This window comes from Urocampus carinirostris, chromosome 3 (genome assembly GCF_059441175.1).
Source record: "Urocampus carinirostris isolate Australia breed hairy pipefish chromosome 3, RoL_Ucar_1.0, whole genome shotgun sequence".
Classification (NCBI taxonomy): domain Eukaryota; kingdom Metazoa; phylum Chordata; class Actinopteri; order Syngnathiformes; family Syngnathidae; genus Urocampus; species Urocampus carinirostris.
Window position 1 is genome coordinate 26,736,051 of NC_142351.1, and position 27,743 is coordinate 26,763,793.

Genomic DNA, 27,743 nt, shown 5'->3' on the forward strand with positions numbered 1-27,743 from the left:
ATAGATAGATAGATAGATAGATAGATAGATAGATAGATACTTTATTCATCCCTGAAGGAAAATTCACATTTCCAGCAGCATCCCTGAGCTGAGAACAGTACAATAATAAAGCCAAAAGAATACAATATACAAATACCCAGTGTGACGTGCAAATGCCCACTGTAGCGTGTTATATAAAGTAACTAAATAGTGCTACACAGAATACATGTTGCAGTAAGATTCGGTAATATCCAATGTAGGTGGTGTGGTTTAATGTGGGCCTTTACTCTGCCGGGTGGAGTTAAAGAGCCTCATGGCATGAGGAAGAAAAGATCTCTTCAGTCTGTCCGTAGTACAAGACTGCTGAAACTGCTCTTCTGTCTGGAGATAATGCTGTGTAGTGGATGCGATGGATTGTCCATGACAAACATGGCAGCGACTACTTGGTATGGACTCCGTTATGTAAAAGAAATACATATTTCTCAACTGACTATATATGTAAATTAACATGGGTATAATAGTTCATGTAGTTTTGCCAATTATTTAAATCAATGGAGACACTAAATATTACACTGTGTCCCTTTAAAAAGAAAAAAAAGATAAACGACTGTCAGGATGAATAGGCAAAAACATTTACAACGTAGTGCTTTGAGACTGGCCCACGTTATGATAATACTGCAATAAAAAAAAAGTATATCATGGAAAAATGTCAGTGAAAATAAGTGCAATAACAATTAGCGGCAACAAAAAAAAAACTGAAGTCTCAAGGTATATCGTTTTCACAATCGTGTGCAATAACATTTGTATGATTCTCTTTCTCTTACCCTATTTTTTCTGCAAAATCTGAACAATTTGTATGAAAAGTACTGTAAATAATCACGTTAAGTTTTTGCAATCATGTAAACCTAAATAAAATGCATTTTAAATATTATTGTGGGTTATAGATAACGTTTTTGGTGACACATATACTCAATTATATCGTGTCCGCTGTGGAATGTAATCTACTTCCTGAAAAATTGTTGGCCATAACACCCTAAATCCATTTTTGCCCTCTGATAATTTGCTAAACTACTTTAAACTTAATTTCATTGTGGAATTGAATGTTGTAAATGTATATTTTTACCTGCTATTTTGTTAAAATTCTAAGAGTGCCAGTAGTAATTTTCCACCTGGTTTAAATGTGCTAAATTCCCCTCCCCTAAAGGCTACAATTCTATTCAAGCCATTTACAGGAAGTGAATTCATTTGATTTTGGCTGAGTTCAACTGTTGAAAAAGAAGTAAATTTCAACTTCTACCCTCCTTACTTTTTATTTGATTTTATTTCATTTTTAATGTGTTATCCTTGTATGAGGCAATCTTAAAGTTTTACCCTGTTATGGCAAATAATGGAAAATGTTTAATGAGTACATTTAAAATAAAATAAAAAACACATTACATTTAGTTATTAAAATGTTGTTTTTCTGTTGAAAGTTAGCAAGCTAAAAGTTGATCCGCTAAAGAGCTACAGCTAGATTAGCTAAAAAAAACAAAACATCCTTAGGTCTATGGGCCTAAAAGGGTGCAGTGGGGACCTAACAGGGGATATATTTAGATTTGGGGGCAATTATAATATTATTCTATAATAATATTTGTTAGTAATTGTTCCATTCGTATGTTGCCAGTGAATAAGACACTCAGAATAAAGAAGAAATCAGGAAATAATTCTGCGATTGCAAGACCAGGGAGGATTGTACTAGTGCTTAATATGCACAAATATTGAGCTTCTTCTAAGTAGTAGTAGTAGTTTGACTATTGAACAGCTGTCAAATCTTGCTCTGAAATATGACGTATCCCTAAACTTTATAGGCAGCATTAAACATTGAATGTTTAAAGCCGGAACATTTTTGGAGCAGCTTTGTTCACCAAGTTTGATGGAACCCAACAACACCTGGGGGCGGGGGCTGGAGCCAATCCCAGCCATCTCCGGGCAGTGGGCAGGGGACCATGAAACTATAAATATTGTCAATGCAAAAATAAGAATTGCTTTATTAAAATGAAAAAGTATGTTGTATTTTGCTGCAAACAGGTGCAGTAAACTACAAAAAACTCATTGAGTTCATACTATTTGGTAGCACTGGAAATACAATAAAAGAGGACTTGGGGATTAGGACCATTGGGCAAGAAACAAGTGTTTTTTCTCCTTAGCCTAATCCCGGGGTTAGCAACAGGCAGCTCTCTAGCCGTACGCGGCTCTTTGGTGCACCCTAGTGGCACCCTGGCACTTTAAAAAAAAGTTTGGTATTGGAAAATCAAATGGTTTCTGAGGGCAAACATCACACAATTATTCTAAATGTTTTCCAATTAATATAGATATATACAGTATGTGTTACATTCCTTATATTACATATATATATATATATATATATATATATATATATATATTGGGAGGCTTCAAACCTGTTTTTTTTTTCATTAAACACAAAAGTATCACAAGATTTACACCACACAAACTTTCTCCATATTTACAGAACCATTTAGTACATTTGAATGACAAATAACAGAAACATTTTTTTCTACTTATCAGGATGTTTTTCTTCCCAGAATACCTCAGCAGGAGCTTAATATTAACTTAGGGTTAACATTAGGTCACCGTTAAATCAAAAGCTGTGCACTCTGGCAAGGACTAAACATATTAAACTAACACAAAGTTGCCCCACACAAAACGTTTTCTAACCTTACAAAAATGATGGTCTACAACTGAAAAACGTCATACTGTATTAGCTCAATGTTAGCATAGCAACCATTTAGCACAATAGTGTCACGAGGCGTGGTGGCGTGGAAGGGGACCGGACCAGAACGGAGGCATGAAGGGAGAACTCAAATGCGTTGACGATCCATAGGTTTTATTTAATAAAATAAAAGTCGCCCAATACTCCGAGGCAAAACAGAACAATACAGAGTTCCTCCGGCACGAACTCAACAGGACAAGGCATAACAGACTAAAACAGGACAAGGCATAACAGACCGGGATTGTGAAGAATGAGTATTAATGAACCAGCAACCGCAGAGCCCACAATGCAGCCTTAAATCAGACACACAATTAGTTGAACTGCTTCAGCTGTTGCCCAGAGGGCGGGGCAGACTGGTCACCAAGGCGACCGTGACAGAGCCCCCCTCTTAAGGGACAGCTCCCGAGGTCCCAAAAAGAAAAAATTACAACCGACGAGAACAGGACAGGCAAAATCAGAACAGGCAAAATCAGAACAGGTAAACAGGACAGGCCTCTACAGAAGAGTCGCACTCAGGAGGTTCAGGTTCAGAAGAGTCAGACTCTGGGGGTTCAGGTTCAGAAGAGTCAGACTCTGGGGGTTCAGGTTCAGAAGAGTCAGACTCTGGGGGTTCAGGTTCAGAAGAGACAAGACAAGACAGGAAAGACTGGACAAAATCAGTACAGGGAGAGTCAAACAGGCAGGCATGAAGAGTCGAACAGGCAGGCATGAAGAGTCGAACAGGCAGGCATGAAGAGTCGAACAGGCAGGCATGAAGAGTCGAACAGGCAGGCATGAAGAGTCGAACAGGCAGGCATGAAGAGTCGAACAGGCAGGCATGAAGAGTCGAACAGGCAGGCTTGGGAGTCGAACAGGCAGGCTTGGGAGTCGAACAGGCAGGCTTGGGAGTCGGAGTCGGCCCGACGGGCAGCGGAGTCGGAGTTGGCCCGACGGGCAGCGGAGTCGGAGTCGGACTTGCACGCAGGGGAGAGGGAATAGCAGGCAATCGGCACGGGAGTCGGGCAGGCAGGCGTCAATTCTTCCTGGGACCCCATTCGAGGCACAGCAAGGGCCACGACGGGCGGGGCCGTGGTTCGAACGGGCAGGGAAGGCCAACTCAGTAGGCGCCTGCCAAACTGCGCACTCCAGCTCTCCCCAAGTCGCGCTGGGATCGTTCGCTGAGTTCAATTGTTGGCGGGTTCATTCTGTCACGAGGCGTGGTGGCGTGGAAGGGGACCGGACCAGAACGGAGGCAGGAGGCATGAAGGGAGAACTCAAATGCGTTGACGATCCATAGGTTTTATTTAATAAAATAAAAGTCGCCCAATACTCCGAGGCAAAACAGAACAATACAGAGTTCCTCCGGCACGAACTCAACAGGACAAGGCATAACAGACTAAAACAGGACAAGGCATAACAGACTAAAACAGGACAAGGCATAACAGACCGGGATTGTGAAGAATGAGTATTAATGAACCAGCAACCGCAGAGCCCACAATGCAGCCTTAAATCAGACACACAATTAGTTGAACTGCTTCAGCTGTTGCCCAGAGGGCGGGGCAGACTGGTCACCAAGGCGACCGTGACAAATAGTTCCCAAACTTTTGGAGGCTAGCGCCCCTTTGGATCCCAAGTGAATTCCTAGTGCTGGAACAAATTAATTTGTGTTTCCTCTGGACCTAGCGACTACGCGAAAGCAAATTCTGCAACGGGCGTTTTCTTCTGTTCCACGTCCGCTTCGTCAAAACCAAAATAGGTCCAAACTAGTGATATACCGCACTTCTTCGGTGCAAGCTTCGTTTGCTTCTTGTTTGTTGACTCTGGGACTATGTTTAGGGAGTCCGCTATGACTCTCAATGACCTCACACAGTGGGTGTGGCATAATGTGGTGCTTGCAAACTTTGAATCGCGTTTATTGGCTTGTGCTATTATTAAAACTTGCCTCTGATTGGCTGGCGCTTTTAAAACTCGAACAGTAACAGTTGCGGTTGGCCAAAACTCAGTACAAAACCTTGAAAAAGCGCAGTGCTTTGCGGTTACACAACCGCACTACGTCAGATCGCGAAGTCGATTCGATTTTGGTTAATCGTGCAGCCCTAAAGTGTTGTGTACAAATCGTCAAACAAACGTTCAAACTTCGGACTGCCGTCCCCTTCGTCTTCACCGCCCCCCCAGATCGCCCACTTTGGGTACCACTGAATTACATTTTGTTGTGAGATACTGAGTTGCTGGACATGAATGAGGTTTATTACAAAAAAAGTTCAAAAATTAAGTAGCTTGGACGTTCACTGTAGAAAAAAGGAGAATGATATATTTTCTTATTCAAATTATTAATTCATTTTCTGCATTAAATTATTGTTGGTAATATACTGATTAACGGGCAGCATGGCGGCACAGTGGTTAGCGCGTGTGTGGCACAGTTCTGAGGTCGTGAGATCAAACCCCCTGTGTGGAGTTTGCATGTTCTCCCTGTGCTTGCGTGGGTTTCCCCCGGGCACTCCGGTTTCCTCCCACATTCCCAAAACATGCATGTCAGGTTAATTGGTCGGTCCAAATTGTCCCTAGGTGTGACTGAGCGAGCGAATTGTTTGTCCCTGTGTGCCCTGTGACTGGCTGGCAACCAGTTCAGGGTGTCCCCTGCCCACTGCCCGGAGATAGCTGGGATGGGCTCCAGCACCCCCGCGACCCTACTGAGGATAAGCGGTGCAGATAATGGATCGATGGATGGATGGATGGATGTTTTGCAGTGTTAATGTGTTAATGTTAAAATGTCAAATTTATTCTGTTTGTCTTGCTGTCAGTTACCCCTCTCGAGGGATATGACCAGGGTAGATAGATAGATCTTTTTTTTCATTTAGCTCCTTTTGTTATTCAATTTTTCTTTTGTTTGTTTATTTTTGTGAAATTTCATAAACACACTTTGAGTCGTTTACTGCTGATGGTTATTTTTTATATTGTTTACGATTTATATTTGTTGCACTTCAAATGTAGGATACATATGTTGCTAGTGAGGTGCAATAAATATTACCAGATTCTATAACACAATTGTCAGGTTTTTTTTCTATTCAACCGACTCAAATACTGCTCAGAACATTTCAAATTATTTGACATACAACAAAATAGTTACTTTCTCTGGTAACTAGTCACTTTTTTTTACAGAGTATTTCAGTTACTAACTCGGTTACTCTTTGGAAGAAGTAGTGAGTACCAATAACTAAGGCCGGAGTAGGCCCCCTTTTCAGCCCGGGAATTTTCTACCCAAAGCCCAGGAATTTGAATGATTGGAACAGCAGCGTGCTCTTATGATGCATATTTACTGTTAGGAAATTCCGGCATTTCTTGATAGGTTAACAGAAAACACGTCACCATTTTTATTCAATGAAAACAATATTAGGGCAGCACGGCGGCACAGTGGTTAGCGCGTGTGCAGGCACAGTTCTAAGGTCTTGGGAACCTCCTGTGTGGGTTCAAATCCAGCTACTGGACTTCCTGTGCGGAGTTTGTATGTTCTCCCCGTGCTTGCGTGGGTTTCCGTCGCCCACATTCCAAAGACATGCATTTCAGGTGGATTGGCCGGTCCAAATTGTCCCTAGGTGTGAATGAGCGAGCGAGTTGTCTGTCCCTGTGTGCCCTGCGATTGGCTGACAACCAGTTCAGGGTGTCCCCTGCCCACTGCCCGATGATTGCTGGGATGGGCTCCAGCACCCCCGCGACCCTACTGAGGATAAGCGGTGCAGCTAATGAGATGAGATGAGAAAACAATATGAAGATGCTGATACGGATGAAAACATATTTACCTATGTACAGTATCGGTCATTTGATATGAAAATTGCATTTACATTCTCAACAGATTGTTAGGCTTTACACTAAACTCTTATTAAGTAGCTTCACTACACACATTTTAAATATGCTACTTAAAACTCAAACCTCCTAAGCAAAGCACTGGTCTCTGCAACCTTTTTTGATGACAATGTCATTGTCTATATGTATGAAAATTTCCTTTTCTGTGTACATCAACATGAAGACAGTGAGCTTCTTATCCTATTTTTCACACATTTTAAAGCAGAGAAACTCCGTTCACATGCAACCTGAGTACAGGAAAGGCTCAACAGGAACTTATATGGCAGCCCACCGAAATGGTAGATGAGGAAGTTACTGTATATTGTGAGTGTCCTGCTTTTTTCTTCTTTTTCATGTTTTTGCCTTTTTTTCCAAAGCTTAAACATGGCCCCTGAACGACACCCTGGCCACAAGAATCGATGGTTTTGATAGCAGGGCTCTCAGAACCATCGAGAACATCAGGTGGCCCCAGCGAGTCTCCAATAAAGAGCTCAGAGCCCGCACGTGCCAGCCCCAAGCATCTTCCTTGGTCGCACAACGCCGCACCCGCTGGTTTGGCCATGTCCTTCGTCTACCACCAGACCATCCGACACGAGCCATTCTCCAGTTTGACCCAAAGGCCGCAGGCTGGAGACGACCACGAGGGAAACCCCGCACTCGATGGCTCGACGTCGTTGCGGGCGACCTCCAACAACACGGAGTTGCCGTAGAGGATGCAGAACAGCTGGCACAAGACCGCCAGCATTGGAAAAACCTGGTTCATCTGGTCGGCTCAACGCACAGGGACGGGACCCCCCGACCTTCGCTGGAGCAATAAGTAAGTAAGTAAGTTCCAAAGCTTGATTATTCTTTTTTCAGCGTGTTTGCTCAATTTCTTATTTTTCCTGCTTTTCCTTCATTTTTCTCATTTTGCTTGGATTCTTTTGAGTCTTCTACTTCTTTTTTTTCTTCCTTTATTTTTGTTTCTTCATTTTTTCTCCTGTTTTTCCTTTTTTCACTGTTGTTTTTCTTCTTTTTTTTAACTTTATTTGCCACCAAAGGTAATTTTGTGCATAATGTTACATTATATTTTTAGTATATGGATATAAACCACAAAAACAAATCTGAAGAGGATTTTGGGAGCTGTCAGAGTTGGCTTTTAAGTGAGCCAAACCGAAAGAGCTGCTTCTCGAAAAAGAGACTGATTTTCCATCACTTCGAGCTTATTTGAGTGAGACGAGCCACCCGGTAAAGCCAGTTAACTGCTAAATTCTGCAAAGACATAGCACAACACACAACTGGTGAGACACAGACGACAGGCAAAAAGTGCAAGATAAGTGAAATAAATGATAAAGGTCCTTGTTTTAACACGTTTCTTTTTTCCCGGTGGCTTTTTTTTCCATCTAGCACCTTTATGCCCTCCATCTTTCCCGTCTCATATAATTTGTGCGGTTCTGTGTTCATTTTACTTTGAGACATTTTGTGATTAAGAGCTATATAAAAATGTGACTTGACTGCTACAGAATAGTGGTGGGCCAAAACAATTTCCAATTTGGGATGGGAGAATTTCCCCAGGTAGTAAAACTCACCTCCTCTGTTGTGCTGAATGTGGCCAAATTGCTGATTTGAGAATTAATGTATGAGTAAGTTTAGATCATGCAAGTGACAGATACATGTTCACATTATTTTTCTCAGCCAGCAAGGCCAAACTCCACATTGACATGAGTCGATCCTTCGGGAAATTTTCCATTCTTCCCAATTAGCCACTCCGGCATTGCATATAACTAACTACTTCCCAGGACTTAGTTAGACCCCGGGTAAAATTAACCCACCAACACAACATGAGGTTCCCTTTACACAGACCCCATCAACAAGATTGTTGATAGTTTCTTCAGAGCTTGCTAATGAATAAGCTATGCTGCGTTTAAAAGCAATAAAATATTTTAAGCTGTACCGATGACCACATCATAAGATCGGAATACAGTACTATACGACAATGTGGACGCAGGAATAAGGGCTGCTGCAAGGCCACTGAAACTGCGGTACGCAAGGACACGAAGAGCAGACATCGCGAAAAAAAGCGTATTATCGACAACCCCGCTTTTGAGCCCGGTGTCAAAAATTGCATACGTCTATGTTGTCAAATACGTGGTCACTGAAACACACAGAGTGAAATGCCGTATTTTTGTGCATTGGGCCAGCTATGTGAAGAAGAAAGGTGACGTAAGACGTGGAATTGGAGGAAAACTGGCACATGCGCAGAAAAATGACTCCGGATGGCTGGACCGTTCCCAGGAAACTAGTTACCCGGAGATCGCCATTTTGGCTCTGCCATTGAAAGATCTGTGACACTAGCCCTGGCGGGGTCGCCATTTTGGCTCACTCGGCTCAGATTTGTGTATCTTAGAGCGACTGGCAGCATCCAACGTTTGAAGTGTTGGATGCTATTTGGGCGTTCACAAGAAGCAGATTCGGTGAATGCGTCGGCGTTGTCATCGACCCCATCCCGGGGGATTCCTGCATTTGTATGGGAAGCTGAATTTTCCTTCATGCATTTTGAGAGGTATTGGGCGTACCGGAGTCAACCAGCTCATCAGCTAGCCTCTCAACCCAGAAAGCCAAGTATTTTTGATAGCTTCGTTAGCTTGCGGTGAAGATCAGCACCGTGGTCCGAACTGGAACTCTTCTTTTTTTCTTTTTACCAATGGGGCCAAACACTCTGCGTTACTTTTTGGTTAAATAATGCAGATTACAGTCATGCGAAAAGGAAACTATCCGATCTCTGCGGTCTGGTCCCTGGTTCAGCTAGCCCGTTAGCTGGCTAGCCCACTCACAGGGATCTTAGTACCAGAAGGTGGGGCGGGCCGTTGGAGATTCTCTAGTGACGGACGCAGTTATTTCCATTCAATACTTGTGTTTCACAACAGTGTCAACACATTATTGGTATAAAAGTCATAGTGATTACGTGTGCAAATTATAAATTATCGTGAAGGGGCGGTTGGCAAGCTCCTCCAGCCCGGTTCCCATTTGGACCATGGCGGACGACGACGTGCTTTTCGAAGATGTCTACGAGTTGTGCGAGGTGATTGGAAAGTGAGTATGGGCCTTGTACATGTATATTGTTGTCATTTAAAATACCTTATTACGTTCTATTCTTTCTGACGGAATAGTTCAGAGTTGGCGTTGCTCAAAATACTTAGACCTTGCCTGGTTCTGGTGTCTTAATTTGGTTTGGGTGTCTTAAATTGGTTCTGGTGTCTTAATTTTGTTCTGGTGTCTTAAATTAGAGGACAGGGGTTCTTTTGGAGGCTCAACATTTAAATTTCATTCAGAGATGTAAGATTTGATTATATAACAATTTTTGAAGTGCCTTTTTAAATCGTTTATTTTTCATAGCGACCTAATTGCTGCGTCCATTACTTATTCAGAGTAAATTAACAGAATGGGTTTGGGCAATGTTCTCTGGTCGATTAATCGTATTCAAATACAACATTGGGAGTGGTGTTTAGCTTTAGCGACATCTAGTGGATATGTTTGGAACTGCAAATAATTTTTCTCATGAGCTTCAAGTCACATTTATTAGTATAGCCCAGGGCTCTTGGCCAATAAGAATGCGGCTCTTTGCCTCATCATATTTTCTATATACTGAGGTTCTTTGCCTCGCTTATGTTTAGTTTTTCCCCCTCTTAAAACACACTAGAATCCATCAGAGTTAATAATAAATAATATTTTGAAATTAATTTGGCAGATATGCTGTTTTTATGCGGCTCCGGACACAACTGACTGCCAATCATCTGCGTAGGTTACGTCTAATGCGGGTCAGTGCGTGGCGTGGCTCTTTGACTCTCACGGTTCAAAATTTTGTCTCTTTGAGTCAAACTTGTTCGCCACCCCAGGTGTAGTCCATAATCATTAAATGTCTTAAAGGACTGCACAGGCCACAATTGCACAATCCCCTGATCTCTTGGGCCACATAAAATCATGTGGCAATGAAATGAAATGATCTGCATTTATATAGCGCTTTTCAAGTCAAGACTTCCCAAAGCGCTTTACAGTGTGCTTCACATTTCCCAATAGCGGCCGTGCAGCCATGTAAGACGCTAACCTGCTTATTGGGGGTATTAGGGGTTCAGTGTCTTACCTAAGGACACTTCGACATGTAACACGGAGGAGCCCGGATTCGAACTGCGATCTCTTGATCCCAAGATGAGCGCTCTACCTCATGAGCCACTGCCGCAGGCCATGAGTTTTACACATGTGCCGTATACTGTGTAGAATCACCAACTCTATGGAAAAAATAGCATCCCTTCCTAGACGACTGACCCGATTGCCGCGAACATTTCTGGCATTTTATTTATTTATTGACTTTTTTGTTTTACTTATTTTTGAATTTGATTACTTTTTAACTCATTGTAACAGAGTTAAATAACATGCACATTATTTGTATGAAATTAGTGCTACCCTCAAATAGCCGTTTTAAAATCATCGTCTAAATTTAAATGCGATTAATTCCCATTTTTGCTTTATCAACAAAATCATATGGTGGGATTTAAAGTTATTTCTTAAAAACTGTTCACTGTGTGTAGAGCAGGGGTCTCAAACTCAATTTTCTTTAGGGCCACTGGAACTAGGTTCTGGGTGGAGTAGTTTAGCATCTGGTTTTCAAAGGCTGAAACTCCGTGAAATTTACATGTAGGAAGCATATAATGTCATTTAAGCTTCTGTTCGACAGCAGTGACTATCTCCTTCCACACCCGGTAGCCCCTCGTACTTGATTTTCCATCCATTATTTTCACCACTTGTTATCAGTAGGGTCGCCTATCCCAGCCGTCTTCGGGCAGTGCGCAAAGTACACCCGGAACTGGTTGCCAGCTAGTCACAAGCCTCACATACACGGACAATTCACTCACTCACTCATTCAGACCTAGGGACAATTTGAACCGGCTAATTGCCCCGACATGCATGTTTTTGGAATGTGGGAGGGAACCGGAGTGCCCGAAGGAAACTCGCGCAAGCACGGGGAGAACATGCGAATTCTGCACAGGAAGGCTGTTAGCTGGATTTGATCCCATTACCTCAGAACTGTGTCACGTTTTTTTTTTATTTGAAAGAAACCTTTTGTGATGAGTTTGCAAAAAAATGAATCAAATCAGCTAAATTGTTAAAACTTATTGGATGTGATATGTATGCACTACTGTGGGTCTAGCCAGGATGTAGCTAGCCAATCATATTACAGGCTACGCCTACAAAGATTTCAAACATTAGCTTGTATAAATTGAGCGCTGCCTAACTAATAAGCATGGAGGTAGCATTTATATCAAACTTGTACAGGTCACACTAACATTATTGACCCCACTCATGGAAAGGTGTATGTACTGGTAGGTCATGCATCCAAGGGTTAAGTACTCACAAAAAACAAAACTGGCACATAAAATGCACTTTCCATTTAAAATCGAAAATCGCATCGAAATTGCAATACTGGTCTGAAAGATCACAATTAAGTATTTTCCCAAAACGTGTAGCCCTACCCCTAGTGTAGAGGCAGGGTTCCTGCGGATCGTTAACGTCTTAGAGGGAATTGATTTCATTATTCTTAAAATAAGGCCTTAATTGGCATTAAAATGTCTTAAATCCAATTTTTGCAATTCTTAAAAATGTCAATGCATGAATGAGATTTATGTTTGTATTATCAAAAAAGATTAGGTAACATTTGTCAATTGTCTTTTTAAAAATAATTTACTGATTTACTTTGGTGGCAACATAGCGTGACCACACAATCAGAGGTATCAAAATGGTGATGTGGTTTCAGTCTAGCCTTTAAAGGCCCGGTCCCACAGCCTTTCGTGTAAAATTTTGTGATATTTTTTTTTTTTTTTATTTTTTTTTTTTTTTTTTTTTGCCCGTGGTTGCCCGCAGTGGAAAATGTGCAAAATTGGCCGGCGACTGTTCCGCATCCTTATCGCGGGTAACCGCGGCTGCATCGCTGTGCCGCCCGTGGTCTAAACTTTTTCGCGCAGCGCAAAACTTTTTCGCGCGGCCATCTGCGTGTGAATTTCTTACCGCGTGTAAAGCACGGCTGTATCGCGTCTGTATTGCGATCTCAAAGCGTCCAACAGCGTCTGCTTCACGGGCAGAAATTTATGGCCGTGATTCAGCCAAGTATATAGTTTTAACATTTAAATCTCGCTCTCTTGCTCTAGCTTGCTCGCTGTCGCTCTCCCCATTTATTTATTCTAAATTAGTACTTGACTTTTTGCATTGTATTTTGGACCAGCACCAATATCTTTTCGCCATAAGTTACACATAAGACAACAAAGGGATTAAGGGTGCCCAACATTGAAAACCCACTGAAAATAAATCCTAATTGCAAATGGTGCCATTGCTTTTGCTTGAGCTATTTGCTGCCTTAGTTTCCTTTTTAACCTTTATTTTCACCTTTATCTGGGTCCAGTTCCTTGGCACATTACCTTTTCAAAACATGTCCATCTATCACTGGTCTCAAAGTATAATCAATTAGCAATCTTCTGCCATCTATTGATCTGGAAGAATATTATAGTTACTCTGCCGTGGAGGTAAGATCTTAAGCCGATCCGGAATTTGGGTTAGGTCGGTCCTAAAATGTTAAAATGCTAAGCTTACATTTTAATTGCTGTACTATCTGTAAAGATTCTCCTAACACTCCACTTATTGAAACATGAATATTTTGTTTGTTTGTTTGTTTGTACATGATTCAATTGTTTGTTTGTTTGTACATGATTCAAATTGAATCTTTTCTTCCGGCGCCGTCACGAATGGCAGCCACTCCAGCAGCTCCCGTGTTATTTTCGATTGTTCTCGATTGTTCTCAGCTCAGGGATGCTGCTGGAAATGTGAATTTCCCTTCGGGGATGAACAAAGTATCTATCTATCTATCTATCTATCTATCTAATTCATAAAAAGTTATTGGTCCCATTCCTTTAATTCCACTGTTGAGCTGCCAATAAGGAACGGCTGCTCAAGAGGTGAGGAGTTTATGTTCAGGTAACCATCAATCGATATAACACATATCTTTCTACTGAGAATCTCATCTAACGTCTCTCATTTACCTAGAAACATATGCTGCTATTAAATTGAGGCAATTTTGTCTTCACTTAAAATAGTAAATGTTTTTTCTACCCGTCACACCTAATATCTCATCTCCTTCTTAAAAGTACGTTAGGTAGCACAACTCCTTTTTGCTACCATTCATACATTCTGCTTTGCCCATATCTAATATTTTTTTATAACAATATGGTAAAATAATGTAATTAGTATCCTAACAGAATAAGCAATTTTGAGGTCAACCTACTCAAAAGTTAGCAAGTTTTGGCCAGCCAAAGTTTTTTTCAGTATTGTTTAAAAGGTAATAGAACAAAGATTTCTAATATTTGGTTACTTGAAGATTGGTGCTTGTTTTGTTTTTACATGCTCTGAGGAATATACCCAGCAACCCGACACAAAAGATGGAGTTCTGTATATGGCCAGAGTATGTGGTCCTAAATTTAAACTTAACACTATTCAATGCACCTTCAACATTCAGATGATATTTATGTAAAAGATACAATGGCTTTTATTTTAAGAGGGTGATTGTTTCCAAACCTCCCCAACTTTTGGAAACACACGAGTGCTCACTGTATGTGTACACATGCATGCAAACGTATCTAAAATAAAGTGCTATTCATTTTAGGGGACCATTCAGCGTTGTGCGCCGCTGCATCAACAGAGACACAGGCCAGCAGTTTGCTGTGAAGATCGTCGATGTGGCAAGTTTCACCTCTAGTCCCGGCCTCAGCACTGAAGGTTAGAAAGGCTTCACACTTAAATATTGAGATTTGTTCACCTGAATCACTGATGGGCAAGATGCAACCTTTTTGTAAGCAAGAGCACAGAATAAATAGCCAAAATTTGCACATTAATAAATAAATCAGATTTTTTTTCCTCATGCAGAGTGTTGGACACGGTACTGAGAAATAAATGGTTACAGTTACTAATTACTGTCCCCCTTTTTTTATCAATTGGGACACGAACGTTCAGAAGATAAAGCATCATTTCGCCAAAGTAAATATTTTCAACTTGCTCAAAAGGGATTTTGAGCTATGTGAAAACACAGCTCAAAAGGGATTTTGAGCTATGTGAAAACACTCTGTGATTTACTGTTCTATTCTTTCTGTTCTTTAAAATCCCCCCCCCAAATGAAATGCAGAGTCATTTTAGTGATGATTGCGAAAATCACGTATGCAGAGTACGGGGCATTTCACGCTAGGGGACATTTTTCACCACAACACTGGTAAATGATAAAAAACAACTCAGAAGACTGAACAAAATGGCACCACAAAGAAAATAATATTCTGCATATTACAAGCTGCAAAGAGAATATGCAGCCAAAAATGCAAAAAGTACAACGTATGGCGTTAGCAAGAGACTTGTAACGGACTGGCGACAATTAGTATCACGTAAGTGACGTAGAAGCAGAAAGGAAAAGAACACCGGTTCGTCTATAGTAACACAAAGGATGAAAATTTCATTCATTGATTTTGAGTGAAAATGAAAGTTTGGTAAGCATGTTCTCTATGCTAGATTTATCTGAATAACTCTTAATATGTTGTACTGTTAGTGACACGCATGTCTAAGATATGCACGTATGTGTATACCTTGTTCTCTATTTCATTTTAATTTTAAATTGCCATTCAAGATGTCATGTATGTTTTTGGTGTTGGATTTAATGAAATATGTTTTCCCCCCAAATGTGATTTATACTCCGAGTGCGATTTGTTTTTTTTCCTTCTTATTTATGCTTTTTTTGTAAAAATATTGTTACAAATTACTGTATGCACTCACATTGAAGCTGGCCACTCTAAAACTGCTTTAAACTAGCCACATAATGAAATAAAACGTGTACACCAACCTGTGGAAGTGGTAAACCCTTTATATTTGTTAGCTTGTGCAATCTCGAGAGCTTGCAAATAAAGACCTAATTGAGACACTTCATATCCATTTTGTCTCTGGGTTTCAAACCACATGAAGATTTCCTTCTCCATTTCTAGGTTCTGTCCAAAAGCTTCCCAGGTATGGTGTATTGTAAGAATTATTTCCTGGTACTCTCTGCTTGAGACAGCGCCACCGTAACTGCATTTAGTTGTGCTTTGTTGGTCAATATAAACCAGTTCACCATTGTTGGTGGATGTTGGGTTGTAATCTAGACTGCAAGTAAAAGAGGAACAGCTAGGATTCAGAGAACTTTGTAATTAATCATCCGCTTTTAATAAGTAGAGTAATGTATCATGTTATAATGAAAGTTGAGTTACAACGTTTTTTTATAAGGGTTACAGTATTCGTTACTGAGAAAAATAATTGCGTTTCTTTGTAACACGTTGGTCTCAACACTGCTCCTGTGTATTTCAAACAACTTTTAGTGACAGAATCGAATTTATTTGCATCCATGTCTGAATCTCTTGCACTTTGGCACACACAATGGGCCATCTGGAGTGCCCCTGTCAGGATTTGAACAGCAACACTACCAAAAAAAGGAATGAGTAACGACTGACAACATGCTTAAACTCTGGAAATCTAGCACTTAACAACTTTAAAACATGGTTGAAACTTTCTTCAATATATCTGCACGGACAGCTGTTCATATTGAGTGTGGTGAGTAAGCAGTATGTGTACAGAAAATAGCAGTATTTTTTAATTGAATACAAGTGCATGAAACAACCTGTTCATTGGGGAAAGACGTTCTGTCTGTCTACCTTGCATAAAAAGAGTGTATTGGAGAAATGCTTTATGCTCTGAGAGAGAGCGACATTGTGTCGTTATTATAAACCCCGAAACAAGTAATTTTTCCTTTTTTATCCTAAAGACGATTTTGTCAAATGGGATTACACTTAATAATCCAATAAGGAGTAAAAATAAAGTAGTCGTAACAAAAGGCTGGAAAATGGATGCACAATAATACACAGCAGGCTACTAAATAAAAGTGACACCTTTACCTCAGTATGATTAATAACATGGACTTCCTCACTTTATATGTTTACATAAACGTACTTCATTTCTCACCGTTTGGATGTTAATTTAAAACACACGTAGAACTTTTGAGCACTCGCCTGTTATTTCCAATCAAGTCTGATAGTTTATTGTGTCATCTTTTTTTTTTTTAGATCTAAAGCGTGAGGCGAGCATTTGCCACATGCTGAAACATGCACACATTGTGGAACTGCTGGAGACCTACAGCTCTGATGGCATGCTATACATGGTGTTTGAATTGTACGTGAATCCATCACTCTAAGAACTCTTAATATTGTTCATATTGAGCGGTTTTATATACTGAAAATGAATTTAGGGCTTAAGCAAGCAACTAACTGCTTTAATTCATTAGTCACATCCTTGTTTGCTGAACAGCTAACATTTGTTCCGGGGGTTTTGTTGTTGTATCGCGACCAGACTGTCAGTTACGTATATGATATTGATAAGTATGCTGCTAACAAAATTTGCTAATGATGATGAAGCAATTAATGTTATCAGGAATGAAATGGCACATTTTCATTGTTTGCGTAATGGTTTATTGTATTAAAAATCACTATTCTGCTACAAAACATGTTACATATTAAAAAAATGATTTTTTGCTATAACTGTTGACTGTAACAAATGATTAAAAAAGAACTGTGTAATGCAGGTCACCTTCTACATTATTTCCAGAAGGATTTAGTAACTATCAGCAATTGCTTAAAATCCAAATGTAATCAAATTCTGTATTTCCCTTAGTATGGATGGAGCTGACCTCTGTTTTGAAATTGTGAAGAGAGCAGATGCTGGATTTGTGTACAGTGAAGCTGTGGCCAGGTAAGATGCCTGTTATCAGAGTTCTCTGAATGGAAAGTGTGTGGGATTGTGGTTATTTTTGCTGTCTGGTTAAAAAAACTGTACTTTCAAAATTGTTGCATTTCATGAGACACACACAGTTGCATGTTTGCTCAGGGAAGACCAAACACCTGGCAGTAAAATCTGGGTAGATGATCTTTTGAATATTTGAGTCTTTACAATTGTCAGAAGGAAAGTAAATCATTCTTACATTCTGGTCTGTGCAGCTGCTGCAAAAAACAATAAACAAAGTTGCATATGCTCTTGAAGATTGGCACCTCAAATTACAAATCATGTCTGTTTTTAAAAAGTCAATTTCCTGTAATATAGCTCTGTGAAATAGGACTGTAATTGATGTATGCAATTTATTTGTTCATAGTCACTACATGAAGCAAATTTTGGAAGCACTTCGCTACTGCCATGACAACAATGTCATACACCGGGATGTTAAGGTGAGTGAGTTGAATAGTATAAGAAACTTAAAATTCTGCTTAACATTATTCCTCTCTGATTACAATAACATAAACACAATGATATATACAAACAAGTTTATTAAAGATATAACTTTTTAATGACTTGTATAACTGTTTTATTCAATGTGTTGTAGAAATTAGTAGAAATCGCATGTTGACAAGGACCATTTTGTTTTTCAAAGGACCCATTTGGATCCTACCAATGAATGACCTCCAATGAACTATAATAGGGGATGATAACTTGATGATCCATTGTTCTGTTATCAGTTATGATTTGTCGGGCCCTTTTATAATTGTTATATGCAATGATCTCCAACATATTGACATTTCTCTTTTCTCATAGTCAAAAGAACAACCAGATGGAGATATCTGGCACTTACCCAAAACCCAAGTCGTCTCATTACACTCTAAATGGTTTTAACACAGTTTGTGTATTTAAGTTCTCAGAAAACAAAACTAGAATTTTATTTTTCAGCTCATTTACCCAATTGATTGGCACCTGTGTGGAATACTCAGTCTACAGTTCTTGGTAAAGCCAAAGATGCTGAGGTCCTACGGAATTCTGTTATTGAGCTATTGGATGTGACTTCGTTTTGGAAAAAAAGTCGATGAAATAATCTGTTTTCAAGTGCATTGAGGACGGTTTTTCGCACCGAGCCTGACAAAAGAAAGTACATGATAGGATCTAAACAGCTGTTAAATGCAGAGAATACCAGCATGATCTCGTTGATGTGATCTGCCACATACAAGTAATTGCATGATACTGTCTCGTTGAGCTGTAGATAAATGTAGATAGGCCGAAAAATGTGGTAGGGACCAAAGCAGAGGGTGAACAAGAGAAGTACAAAAAAAGATTTTTTTGCTGTGCGTTGATATCTATGTGTATTGGGAAGTTCTGGCTTGTCTCGTGACACTTTCATCAACCTATTTGCAATCTTGGCATAGGACAGCATGAGTATTAGGAAGACAATCCAAAACAATACTACCAGTACCACATTGAAATACGCTTTCCCTCTGGCAAAACAGCGCTGCCTGAATTGGAAGCATTTGTGGTTGTCTTCTTTGTCTTCTGCTGTAGCAATCATGGGAACCAATGCGACCAGAGAAAGCCCCCAAAGGGCTCCACATGCCACACAACTCCATGGTAAACCACACAGTCGCAACCCTGATTCTCTTGTCAATCTACCCTTCCCTCTAAGCCGCAAGTAACGATTTAGGCTGATAAGTCCCAATAGCATTATGCTTATGTACATGTTCATATAAAATAAATTACCCACCAGCTTGCAAGCTGCATGTCCCAGTAGCCAGCGGTTTCCAATAATGTGGTAGAAGATTCGAAAGGGGAGACATGCCAAAAGGACTAAGTCTGCCACTGCACAGTTGAGGAGGAATACATGCACAGAGTTACGGCTTGGTTGAACGAAAAGAAAGACCCACAAGGCTAAGAGGTTACCCACTAAGCCAAGGATAAACAACAGGGAATAGAAAACAGCTAGTGGCAGACGCAGTGATGCATCATCTAATGAACAAATAGTCCGGTTAGGAATGTCCTCAGCGGTTCTCATAAGGGCTAATGTGGTAAGGGATGTGGCTGACTGTGAGAACAGAGAAATGTGAGCGGGAGTACTATTGACCAATATTGGGGACGATGCATTGGAGATGTCCATTTTGCTTGATGGTTGCTGTCTTTGGAGTTGACCAGTTTTCAGGAAATCTAAAAGATTTGACAGATACAAAAAAGGAACACATTTAAAATACAATAAAATGGTAAAACTATGAAGGATACAAACTCCTGCTGATCACTGCTGAAACAGATTGTATTAACAGAGGACCTCCAAGAAATGAGAGACTGCAAAGGATGCATTTTTTTCTGTTTTAATAAGACAAAGCTCCTCAAAAGCTTCATCCAAAGTCTCATCAATACTTGCATTCATACAATCAGAAATGGTGTCAAAGAGTTTCACATTTGACATCTTTCAACCATAAGCAAATACTTAAAAAAATCCATTGTTTATGTTCTCAGCCAATAATTTATCAGGAAATACATTTTGTATTCTGAGGAGGGAAAAGACATCCATGTTAGTTATTTTTGCATGTAGTAGTTTGGGTCACTGATTGGACACGTCACATCTCTGGCCCCTTAGAGACGGGTGAAGGTAAATTTCCTTAACTCAAACATGTAATCTTCAGACATTCTTCTTTTTAACTGAAATTTTAAAAAAGGAAGATAATATAGGCAAGGCTTTGCAATTCAAATTATACAAATATTAAAGTTTTGTCACTCTTATCAATCACTTTGGTTTTTTTTTAAATCTAAGTACTAAACCCAACAAGTACTTAAGAGTAATTTAAAAAATATTGCGCAAAATGTTCAAACAATAGTATAAATTTGGAATCAGTTTTAATATTGTGTCTTCATAGCCTGCTTAAAATGATAAAACTTACAAAATTGCAACTTAATGATATATTTTAGTTTGACTTGAACGACAATTTCCCTTTTTTACATAAAAAAAAAAGTTGGTTTGCCTTTGCAATCCAATTTCAAAATCCTACATAATAAAGAAATGAATTCGATTTCCCTCCAGTCCTTCGGATTGAAAGATAAATTGAAACACTATTAGACTACAATTGTGTTTTCCCCTGGTTGACAAAATGGTGGCCTATCGACATCTGGACCTAAAAGGTCTCTGCTGAAAACTATTTTAATTTGTCTATTATTTATTACCTGTCTCAAAAAAATCACACATCCTTTACACTTACCATCAGCACAAATTTTTTTTAGTGTTGCATAAGTCCAAGCAAAATCCGCACGTTAAAGGTCCAAAGCTCTTTCCTCCTCTCACCTTTAAAAATCAACAAGATTAAATGTCATACAATAAAAAATAAGGTATTTTCTGCTACCTTTTGACTGGCTTACTTTTCTGTTGAATTCTGCACTTGATGATGCGTCTTTCCTCTGATCTCTGTGAGTTTTGTCATGAGTCTCAGTACTTTCTGAAGTTCTATATCAAGAGAGGAAGTGGGGCTGTCTGTGACCCTTTTTTTTTTTTTTTTTTTAAACTACGCTCCACAACTTATCACCTTCTTACCAACCACCAAGAGAAATATCCACTTGTAAAATTGTTTTGTTACTAGCATGGCACCTAAGAGTGGGTGTTGTACAAGAACAAATACAATAATGACAACAGAATATGTTGAACATCCATCCATCTGTTATCTGCACCGCTTATCCTCAGAAGGATCGCGGGGGTGCTGGAGCCCATCCCAGCCATCCTCGGGCAGTGGGCAGGGGACACCCTGAACTGGTTGCCAGCCAGTCGCAGGGCACACAGAGACGGACAACTCACTTGCTCAGTCACACCTAGGGACAATTTGGACCGGCCAATTAACCTGACATTCATGTTTTTGGAATGTGGGAGGAAACCGGAGTTCCCGGTGAAAACCCATGCAAGCACGGGGAGAACATGCAAACTCCACACAGGAGGTTCGATCTCATGACCTCAGAACTGTGCCGCACACGCGCTAACCACTGTGCCGCCGTGCTGCCCTATGTTGAACATATGGAACTCTAATACAATGAGCTATTATTATTATCAATTCATATCATACCAAGAGGGAAGGGCGTAAAATAGTGACCTTTTTTAAGTGTGATTTTTTTTTTTTTTTTTTTTTATTCTCAAGTGCACATGACAATATGGGTAAGAAGTGCAGAGGAGGAGATAAAAAGTCGAGATGATACCTGTAAACTCCAGTAGGGTTTAAAGAGTTTCACTTTCAAATAGATGGCGCATGTATTAAGCTTCTGTACAGGGTACTTGACAAATGTTTTGCAGAAGTTGCACTACAACAACAAATCTTTCAAAAGTGGGACACAATGGTAAAATTGACACCAGTTTTTACTGATGTATACTTGACCCAAAATAAAAAGCCAGGATGTATATTAACCTCTTTTTTTTTTTGGTAAATGATAAGCAGTTATCCTCATTTTGTCACTCCTGATGTTTATGAAATTGTACGGCTCTTGTTTCTTGTCCTTGTATGTAGCCCCACTGTGTTTTACTGGCCTCTAAAGAAAATTCGGCACCAGTGAAACTGGGGGGATTTGGAGTGGCGATACAATTGGGAGAATCAGGCCTGGTAGCTGGAGGTGTGTAAACAACATTTGACACATTCCTTTTTTCCTTGTTAACATTGTATGTTTAATTTTCACTCTCATGACAAGTGGCTGTTTTTCTCAGGTCGTGTTGGCACACCCCACTTTATGGCTCCAGAAGTTGTCAAGAGAGAGCCGTACGGCAAGCCAGTGGATGTGTGGGGTTGCGGGGTGATACTTTTCATCCTACTGTCCGGTTGCCTACCTTTCTATGGCACAAAGGATCGCCTTTTTGAGGCTATCATAAAGGGAAAATACAAGGTGAGTTTTTGTTCCTTTTGCCTCAATATGTATTTCTCCAGGCTGTATGCTGTAACAGCGCTAGTCTTTAAAATCAAGATTTCTCATCTCACCATGGAAATACTGCACACTGTGTTATTTTTCCTGCATGTCACAACAGGAAGTCTTGTAGCTTCTACCTGTAAAGCCTTCGTGGTTGTATAGAAAATTTTGCTGTTATAGCTTTATTTATAGCTTGGGGCTAAATTAATAAGCTGTTCTAAAATATTTGTGTGCAACTGTTGTCTAGATGAACCCTCGCCAATGGGCCCACATCTCGGAGAGTGCCAAAGACTTAGTAAGACGCATGTTGATGCAGGACCCTGCAGAAAGAATCACTGTTTACGAGGCTCTCAACCACCCCTGGCTTAAGGCAAATTTGAAAGATTCACATTGAAACATAATTGTATCTTGTGCGTGTATTCTAACGCTGACTGCATTTATATAGGAGAGGGACAGGTATGCTTATAAGATCCACCTTCCCGAAACCGTGGAACAGCTGAGAAAATTTAACGCTAGGAGGAAGCTGAAGGTCTGCATCTTTTTGAACATACTAAGCTCTGTGAACCAAGTTATATTTAAAGAGAGGATGTGTTCTCTCCTCTTTACCGACTTTCCAATTTACGTTATTTTCTCTGTATGTCGCAGGGTGCGGTCCTGGCTGCTGTCTCAAGCCACAAATTTAATTCCTATTACGGTGATCCTCCTGAGGAGCTTCATGAGTTTTCCGATGACCCGACTTCATCAGGTGAATCCCAACATAACAGTTTGTACAATAAATGCATTTAAGCATTTTCCTAAATCTAGGAACATTCAAGTCATTATTAAACAACAAGTTCATATTAGGATTTGTGTTTCATTAGATAAAGGCTGACACATGTACACGTGTATACAGAACGAAATGTCGATACATCTGACCCGCACAGTTTCCTTGAGCGTCAGCCGGGATAGATAAGAATAACCATGTCTTCGTCAGAATTACTTATCGATTTAAATTTTTCTTATTTGAAAATTGAAAATAGAGTTGGATAATAACTTAGATGACTTGGATAGTAAAAATCTTCCTTGTACTAAAAAAAAGGTTTAGTCTTAACTAACTTTGCATGTAATGCACAAACAAATCAATCAGGATTTAGTTACTAGTTTGGGTGGTATAATTAAAAAAAGGCATTTTACCACCATTGTCCAAATGAATCTCATTCCGGTTATTTCAGTGGTTTAAAAATAAATAAATATTGTTGTACCTTCACAATAAATATTCCTCTAAGTCAGGGGTGTCAAACTTATTTTAACTCTGGGGCCACACAATAGAACAAACATTCTGTCAGGGGCCGGACTAGTAGATTAAAGAGAAAGAAAGAGGGATAAAGAAATAAGAGAAAGAGGGAGGAAAAAGGAGAGAGGGCAGGACAAAGAAAGAAAAAGAGTGAGAGGGAGAGAGCGTGAGAAACAAAAGAGATGAGAAGGGAAAAAGAAAGAGAGAGGAAGAAGGAAATCCAAAGAGAAATAGGAAGACAGATGGAGAGAAAAGAGAGCGCAAAGGGTAGGAAGAGCGAAAGAGAAAGATAAAAGGAAAAAAGGAAGTTAGAGTCAAATAAGTTAAAAAGACACAGAGAGACAAAGAGACAGAGAGTGGGAGAAAAGGTGTGGAAGAGAGACAGAGAGAGAGAAATGAATACAAGTACAGTGTCTTTGTGAGAGGCACCTGGCTTTGGCAACATCAAGTTGATATATTTCAACCTGCAGCTTGTTTTTCTCTTGCGCTTCTCTGTGTGTTGTCTCACGGGCCGGATTCAATCCTAAGCGTGCCTGATCTGGCCCGCGGCTCGCCTGTTTGACACCTGTGCTCTAAATTGATGGCTGTGCACAGAGTTGAATATATAATGGATTTTTAGGCATACAAATAATATAACACGTAATTTTTAATTAACTGAGTGATTCATTGCAAATGTAATATTTTGTGACGTGGCATAAATACTTTATTACCTCATTCATGCAATTGTTATGGAAACGAAAACAAAGTTTTCTGCTGCGACTGTCAGTTTTTGCAGCTCCACTGATGTGTAAGTGCATAGCACATCACGTCGCCTTCCTGTTTTATCCCGTTAGCGTTCCCCTGGTGGGCCAAAACGGTTCAAAAACAGCATTAAATTGACTTTTTTGTATGTCTTGGATTGGGATTTTTGGCAAATTTTACAAAAAAGTCAAGGTGTTTATACAGTGGGACTTCGCACTTCGATGTTCGCGGATTCAGAGCTTCGCGGGCCTAAAAAATAATAATAATAAAATAAAATAATTAACTTTTATTTTTTTTATTTGTAATTTTTTAATTTATTTTTTGTTAAGCATTTTTGAAGGAGCGTCACTACTTTGTGGTTCCATGTTCGCTTGTTCAGAGCTTCGCAGGTCTAAAAAAAAAAAATAATAGTAATAAAATAAAATAATAATAAAAAAAAATATATATATATATATATATATATTTTTTTTTTTTGTTAAGTATTTTTGAAAGGGCGTCGCTACTTCGTGGTTCCACGTTCGCGGGTTCAGAGCTTCGCAGGTCTAAAAAATAAGAATAGAATAAAATAATAATTATTACTATTATTATTATTTTATCTTATTTTTTTTAAGCATTTTTGAAGGGGCGTCGCTACTTTGTGGTTCCATGTTCGCGGGTTCAGAGCTTCGCAGGTCTAAAAAATAATAATAATAAAATAAAATCATATTTTTTTTTTTTTTTTTAAGCATTTTTGAAGGGGCGTCGCGGGTTCAGAGCTTTGCAGGTCTAAAGAATAATAAGATAATTAAAAAAAAAAAAAAAATATATTATTTATTTATTTATTTTATGTGTGCCGCTACTTGGCGGATTTTCACTTATCGCGGGTGGTTTTGGTCCCCATTAACTGAAATAACCGAGGTCCCACTGTAATCACTATATGTATAGAATTAAAGATTTGATTATTGCTGCTGTGTGTCAAAGATTTATTGTCGTTACTCTTGTTATGCCCTCTTCAGCTGTCATCAAAGCAGCGAAGAATTCATGCCTGATAGGGGCATCCGGCCTGTTAGAGACCGTCCACAAAAGACACATTCTTGAGTGTCGTATATGTAAACATTACTTTTATTTGTAATCGGAAATGTTTTACTTCCCCGACTCGTCCGTGATTTTAATGATTGAGGATTGCAAGATTCTTATAAAGCTTGTTCATTGTATTTGTTTATCATTGTTCATTTTTAAATGCAATTCACTTAACCTGTCATTTTTCTTGCAAACTTATATTAGTGATTCCAAAGTTTTGGTTATCATGATAATCTTAATATTGGATCATTTTCTCACTAATATAAATTATAATGCAATGTTTAAAGACATTTATATCTGGTGGCATAATTGTTGGCCTTTTGTAAGCTCTCAAGACTACATTAATTTATTTACCAACGGCTTATTTCACAAAGGTCATGCAGATGCGAGAGCCCATCCCAGCTGAATTTGGGCAATCGCAGTGCTACAATACTACAGTTAAAAATATAACTAAGATTAGAAAGAGACTCATATTGTACAGAAATAAAATTGATTTAGGATCATTTGAACACAGCTTTATATTCTGTGGTAAATAAGTTTCATTAACACCTTGGGGGTAAAAAATACTGCACACATTATAGCACATTCAGAATATTTGTGCAAAAAATAACAATACATTGAAAATGATCAACAATTAGGTCATTTTACATAATTACATAATTATGTAAAATGACCTACATAATTAGGTCAATTATTTTGGTTTTGTGGTTGTGGCAATTTTTGAAGTGACCACAAGCTGTCTGGTTAGTGCTTCCTGTTTCTTTTGATTCTGATACACAATTTGCACCAAATTCCTGTCACAGCCAACTCTCACTTCCTTCAATGAGAGCTGCAGACTGGGCAGGCAAGCATGCATGTTTCCTTCTCTGCACTTGAAGGCCACCATATATATATTTTTTGCAATGCAAGTTATTTAAAGTTTAACTCTTATTTGGCGAACACATTTCAGCCCACCTCGTCTGTGACGAGCAGTGACGTCTTAAATATGAAATTTAAGAACAAGATTTCCATTCAAGTGCATTGATTATGAAACAACCTAGAACTACACATTTGCTTCTTAATTGCTGCAGGGTTTCCTGTTTCCTAGTCCATTTGTTGCAGTCTGTCCGAGACTTTTTTTTACTTTTCTTTGTGCAGGGTATATTTTTGCTTCTGCTGATATTACTTTTCCACTACACTGCAAGTGCTCTTTCTCTGTTCTTATGTCCTTACATATACTTGTTTGAAATTGTGAATTCAAACTGTTGCGAAACTGTTTCTGTCAATCTCCTTTAATGCTTTTCTTTTTTGCTTTGCTGCTCTTAGGGCTTCTAGCTGCAGAAAGTACGTACCCTTGCCCCCACATCTAGAACCTTGTCTTAACTTGATTCCTGTCCCTTTTTAGTTGTATTTGTGTTAGATGTTCCTGCCCTTTTATCCCCCTATCTTCCTTTTAAGAAGCTGACCAAAACCATTTTAAGAATTAACACACGTAATTTATTTTAAACTGGTTAAAAAAAAGTGAAAATATTTGAGATATGTTTTCCTTCTTTAAGAATGTGCATCTTTATAAAACCAACCACTTTGTGACTTTGATCTGACTTCCTTCTTGTCATATTGATGTTACTGTTACTCTTTCTCTGGCTTTGCTGCATGTATGGGCAATGTAGCAGGTACTTCAGGTTAAATAATTGCTTACCCGTTTTTGTGTTTGTGCCTTTGTCTGCACTATCATTCTACATTTGTCTTCATTGCCTGTTTGTTGTTTTGTGTCTGTGCAAGCCGGTTTCGAGTAGTAAGACCACTGCATTTTGTGCTGTGTTGACTGTTTTGGGAGAGGTCTCTGTGACATTATTTGAGTGTAGAGTAGGGCTGGGTGATCTATCAATCTTAAAAATATGCTGAACTATTTTAAATTTGTCATTTAACTTTGTCAATTTCAATATTCTTAAAGTTACCACCGACCGAACTCTGAGCACCTCTGCCCCCCTTCTTCATTACTAACTGACTTAAACAAACTTTGCATGATGTGCACCCACTTTGCAGAATGTATTAGCAGTCTCTTTGAAATGTATTGATGAAAATTAAACCCATTTTCCTTCTGAGAAATTGCAAAACATGGGAAACAAATTGAAAGGGCTGAAGAGAGACACAGCGCTTTGCAGTATTGCCAGCATCATCATAGTTTTGCTAATGGTTATCATATGGCCCTTGTCTTCTTGTGGCATGCCTTATTTCAAATGCAAAATATTAACAATTGTTCTCATTTCACTACAAAAATAAAACCCTTAGATATTAGGGTATTCATTGTACTTCGTACTTACCCCCAAGTATGTCGAACCTTTTGTCCGTACTACCCAGCCC

The 27,743-nt window shown here is 39.3% G+C and overlaps 2 protein-coding genes across 11 annotated transcripts in view; one reads left to right on the top strand and one right to left on the bottom strand.

Annotated features, from left to right (window-relative positions):
- The first annotated feature begins 8,815 nt into the window (after positions 1 to 8,815).
- The window catches only part of LOC148369324 (peripheral plasma membrane protein CASK-like), a 36,748-nt gene continuing 17,820 nt past the window's right edge, over positions 8,816 to 27,743 (top strand). For 3 of the 10 annotated variants that reach the window (XM_088331286.1, XM_088331289.1, XM_088331288.1), the window contains exons 1-11: positions 8,816 to 9,640; positions 14,253 to 14,365; positions 16,720 to 16,825; positions 17,324 to 17,401; positions 17,799 to 17,871; positions 21,937 to 22,039; positions 22,131 to 22,306; positions 22,575 to 22,697; positions 22,773 to 22,856; positions 22,973 to 23,072; positions 26,706 to 26,723. In XM_088331286.1, the coding sequence (XP_088187412.1) occupies positions 9,582 to 9,640; positions 14,253 to 14,365; positions 16,720 to 16,825; positions 17,324 to 17,401; positions 17,799 to 17,871; positions 21,937 to 22,039; positions 22,131 to 22,306; positions 22,575 to 22,697; positions 22,773 to 22,856; positions 22,973 to 23,072; positions 26,706 to 26,723 (1,033 nt within the window). In that variant the 5' untranslated portion in view covers positions 8,816 to 9,581. The remainder of the gene's footprint in view (positions 9,641 to 14,252; positions 14,366 to 16,719; positions 16,826 to 17,323; positions 17,402 to 17,798; positions 17,872 to 21,936; positions 22,040 to 22,130; positions 22,307 to 22,574; positions 22,698 to 22,772; positions 22,857 to 22,972; positions 23,073 to 26,705; positions 26,724 to 27,743) is intronic. The other 7 variants (XM_088331291.1, XM_088331292.1, XM_088331293.1 and 4 more) reach the window with 5 other exon arrangements.
- LOC148369325 (putative G protein-coupled receptor 34) lies at positions 17,681 to 19,592 on the bottom strand. The gene has a single exon (XM_088331311.1). The coding sequence runs from the start codon at positions 19,557 to 19,559 to the stop codon at positions 18,405 to 18,407; it is 1,155 nt and encodes a 384-aa protein (XP_088187437.1). The 5' UTR covers positions 19,560 to 19,592; the 3' UTR covers positions 17,681 to 18,404.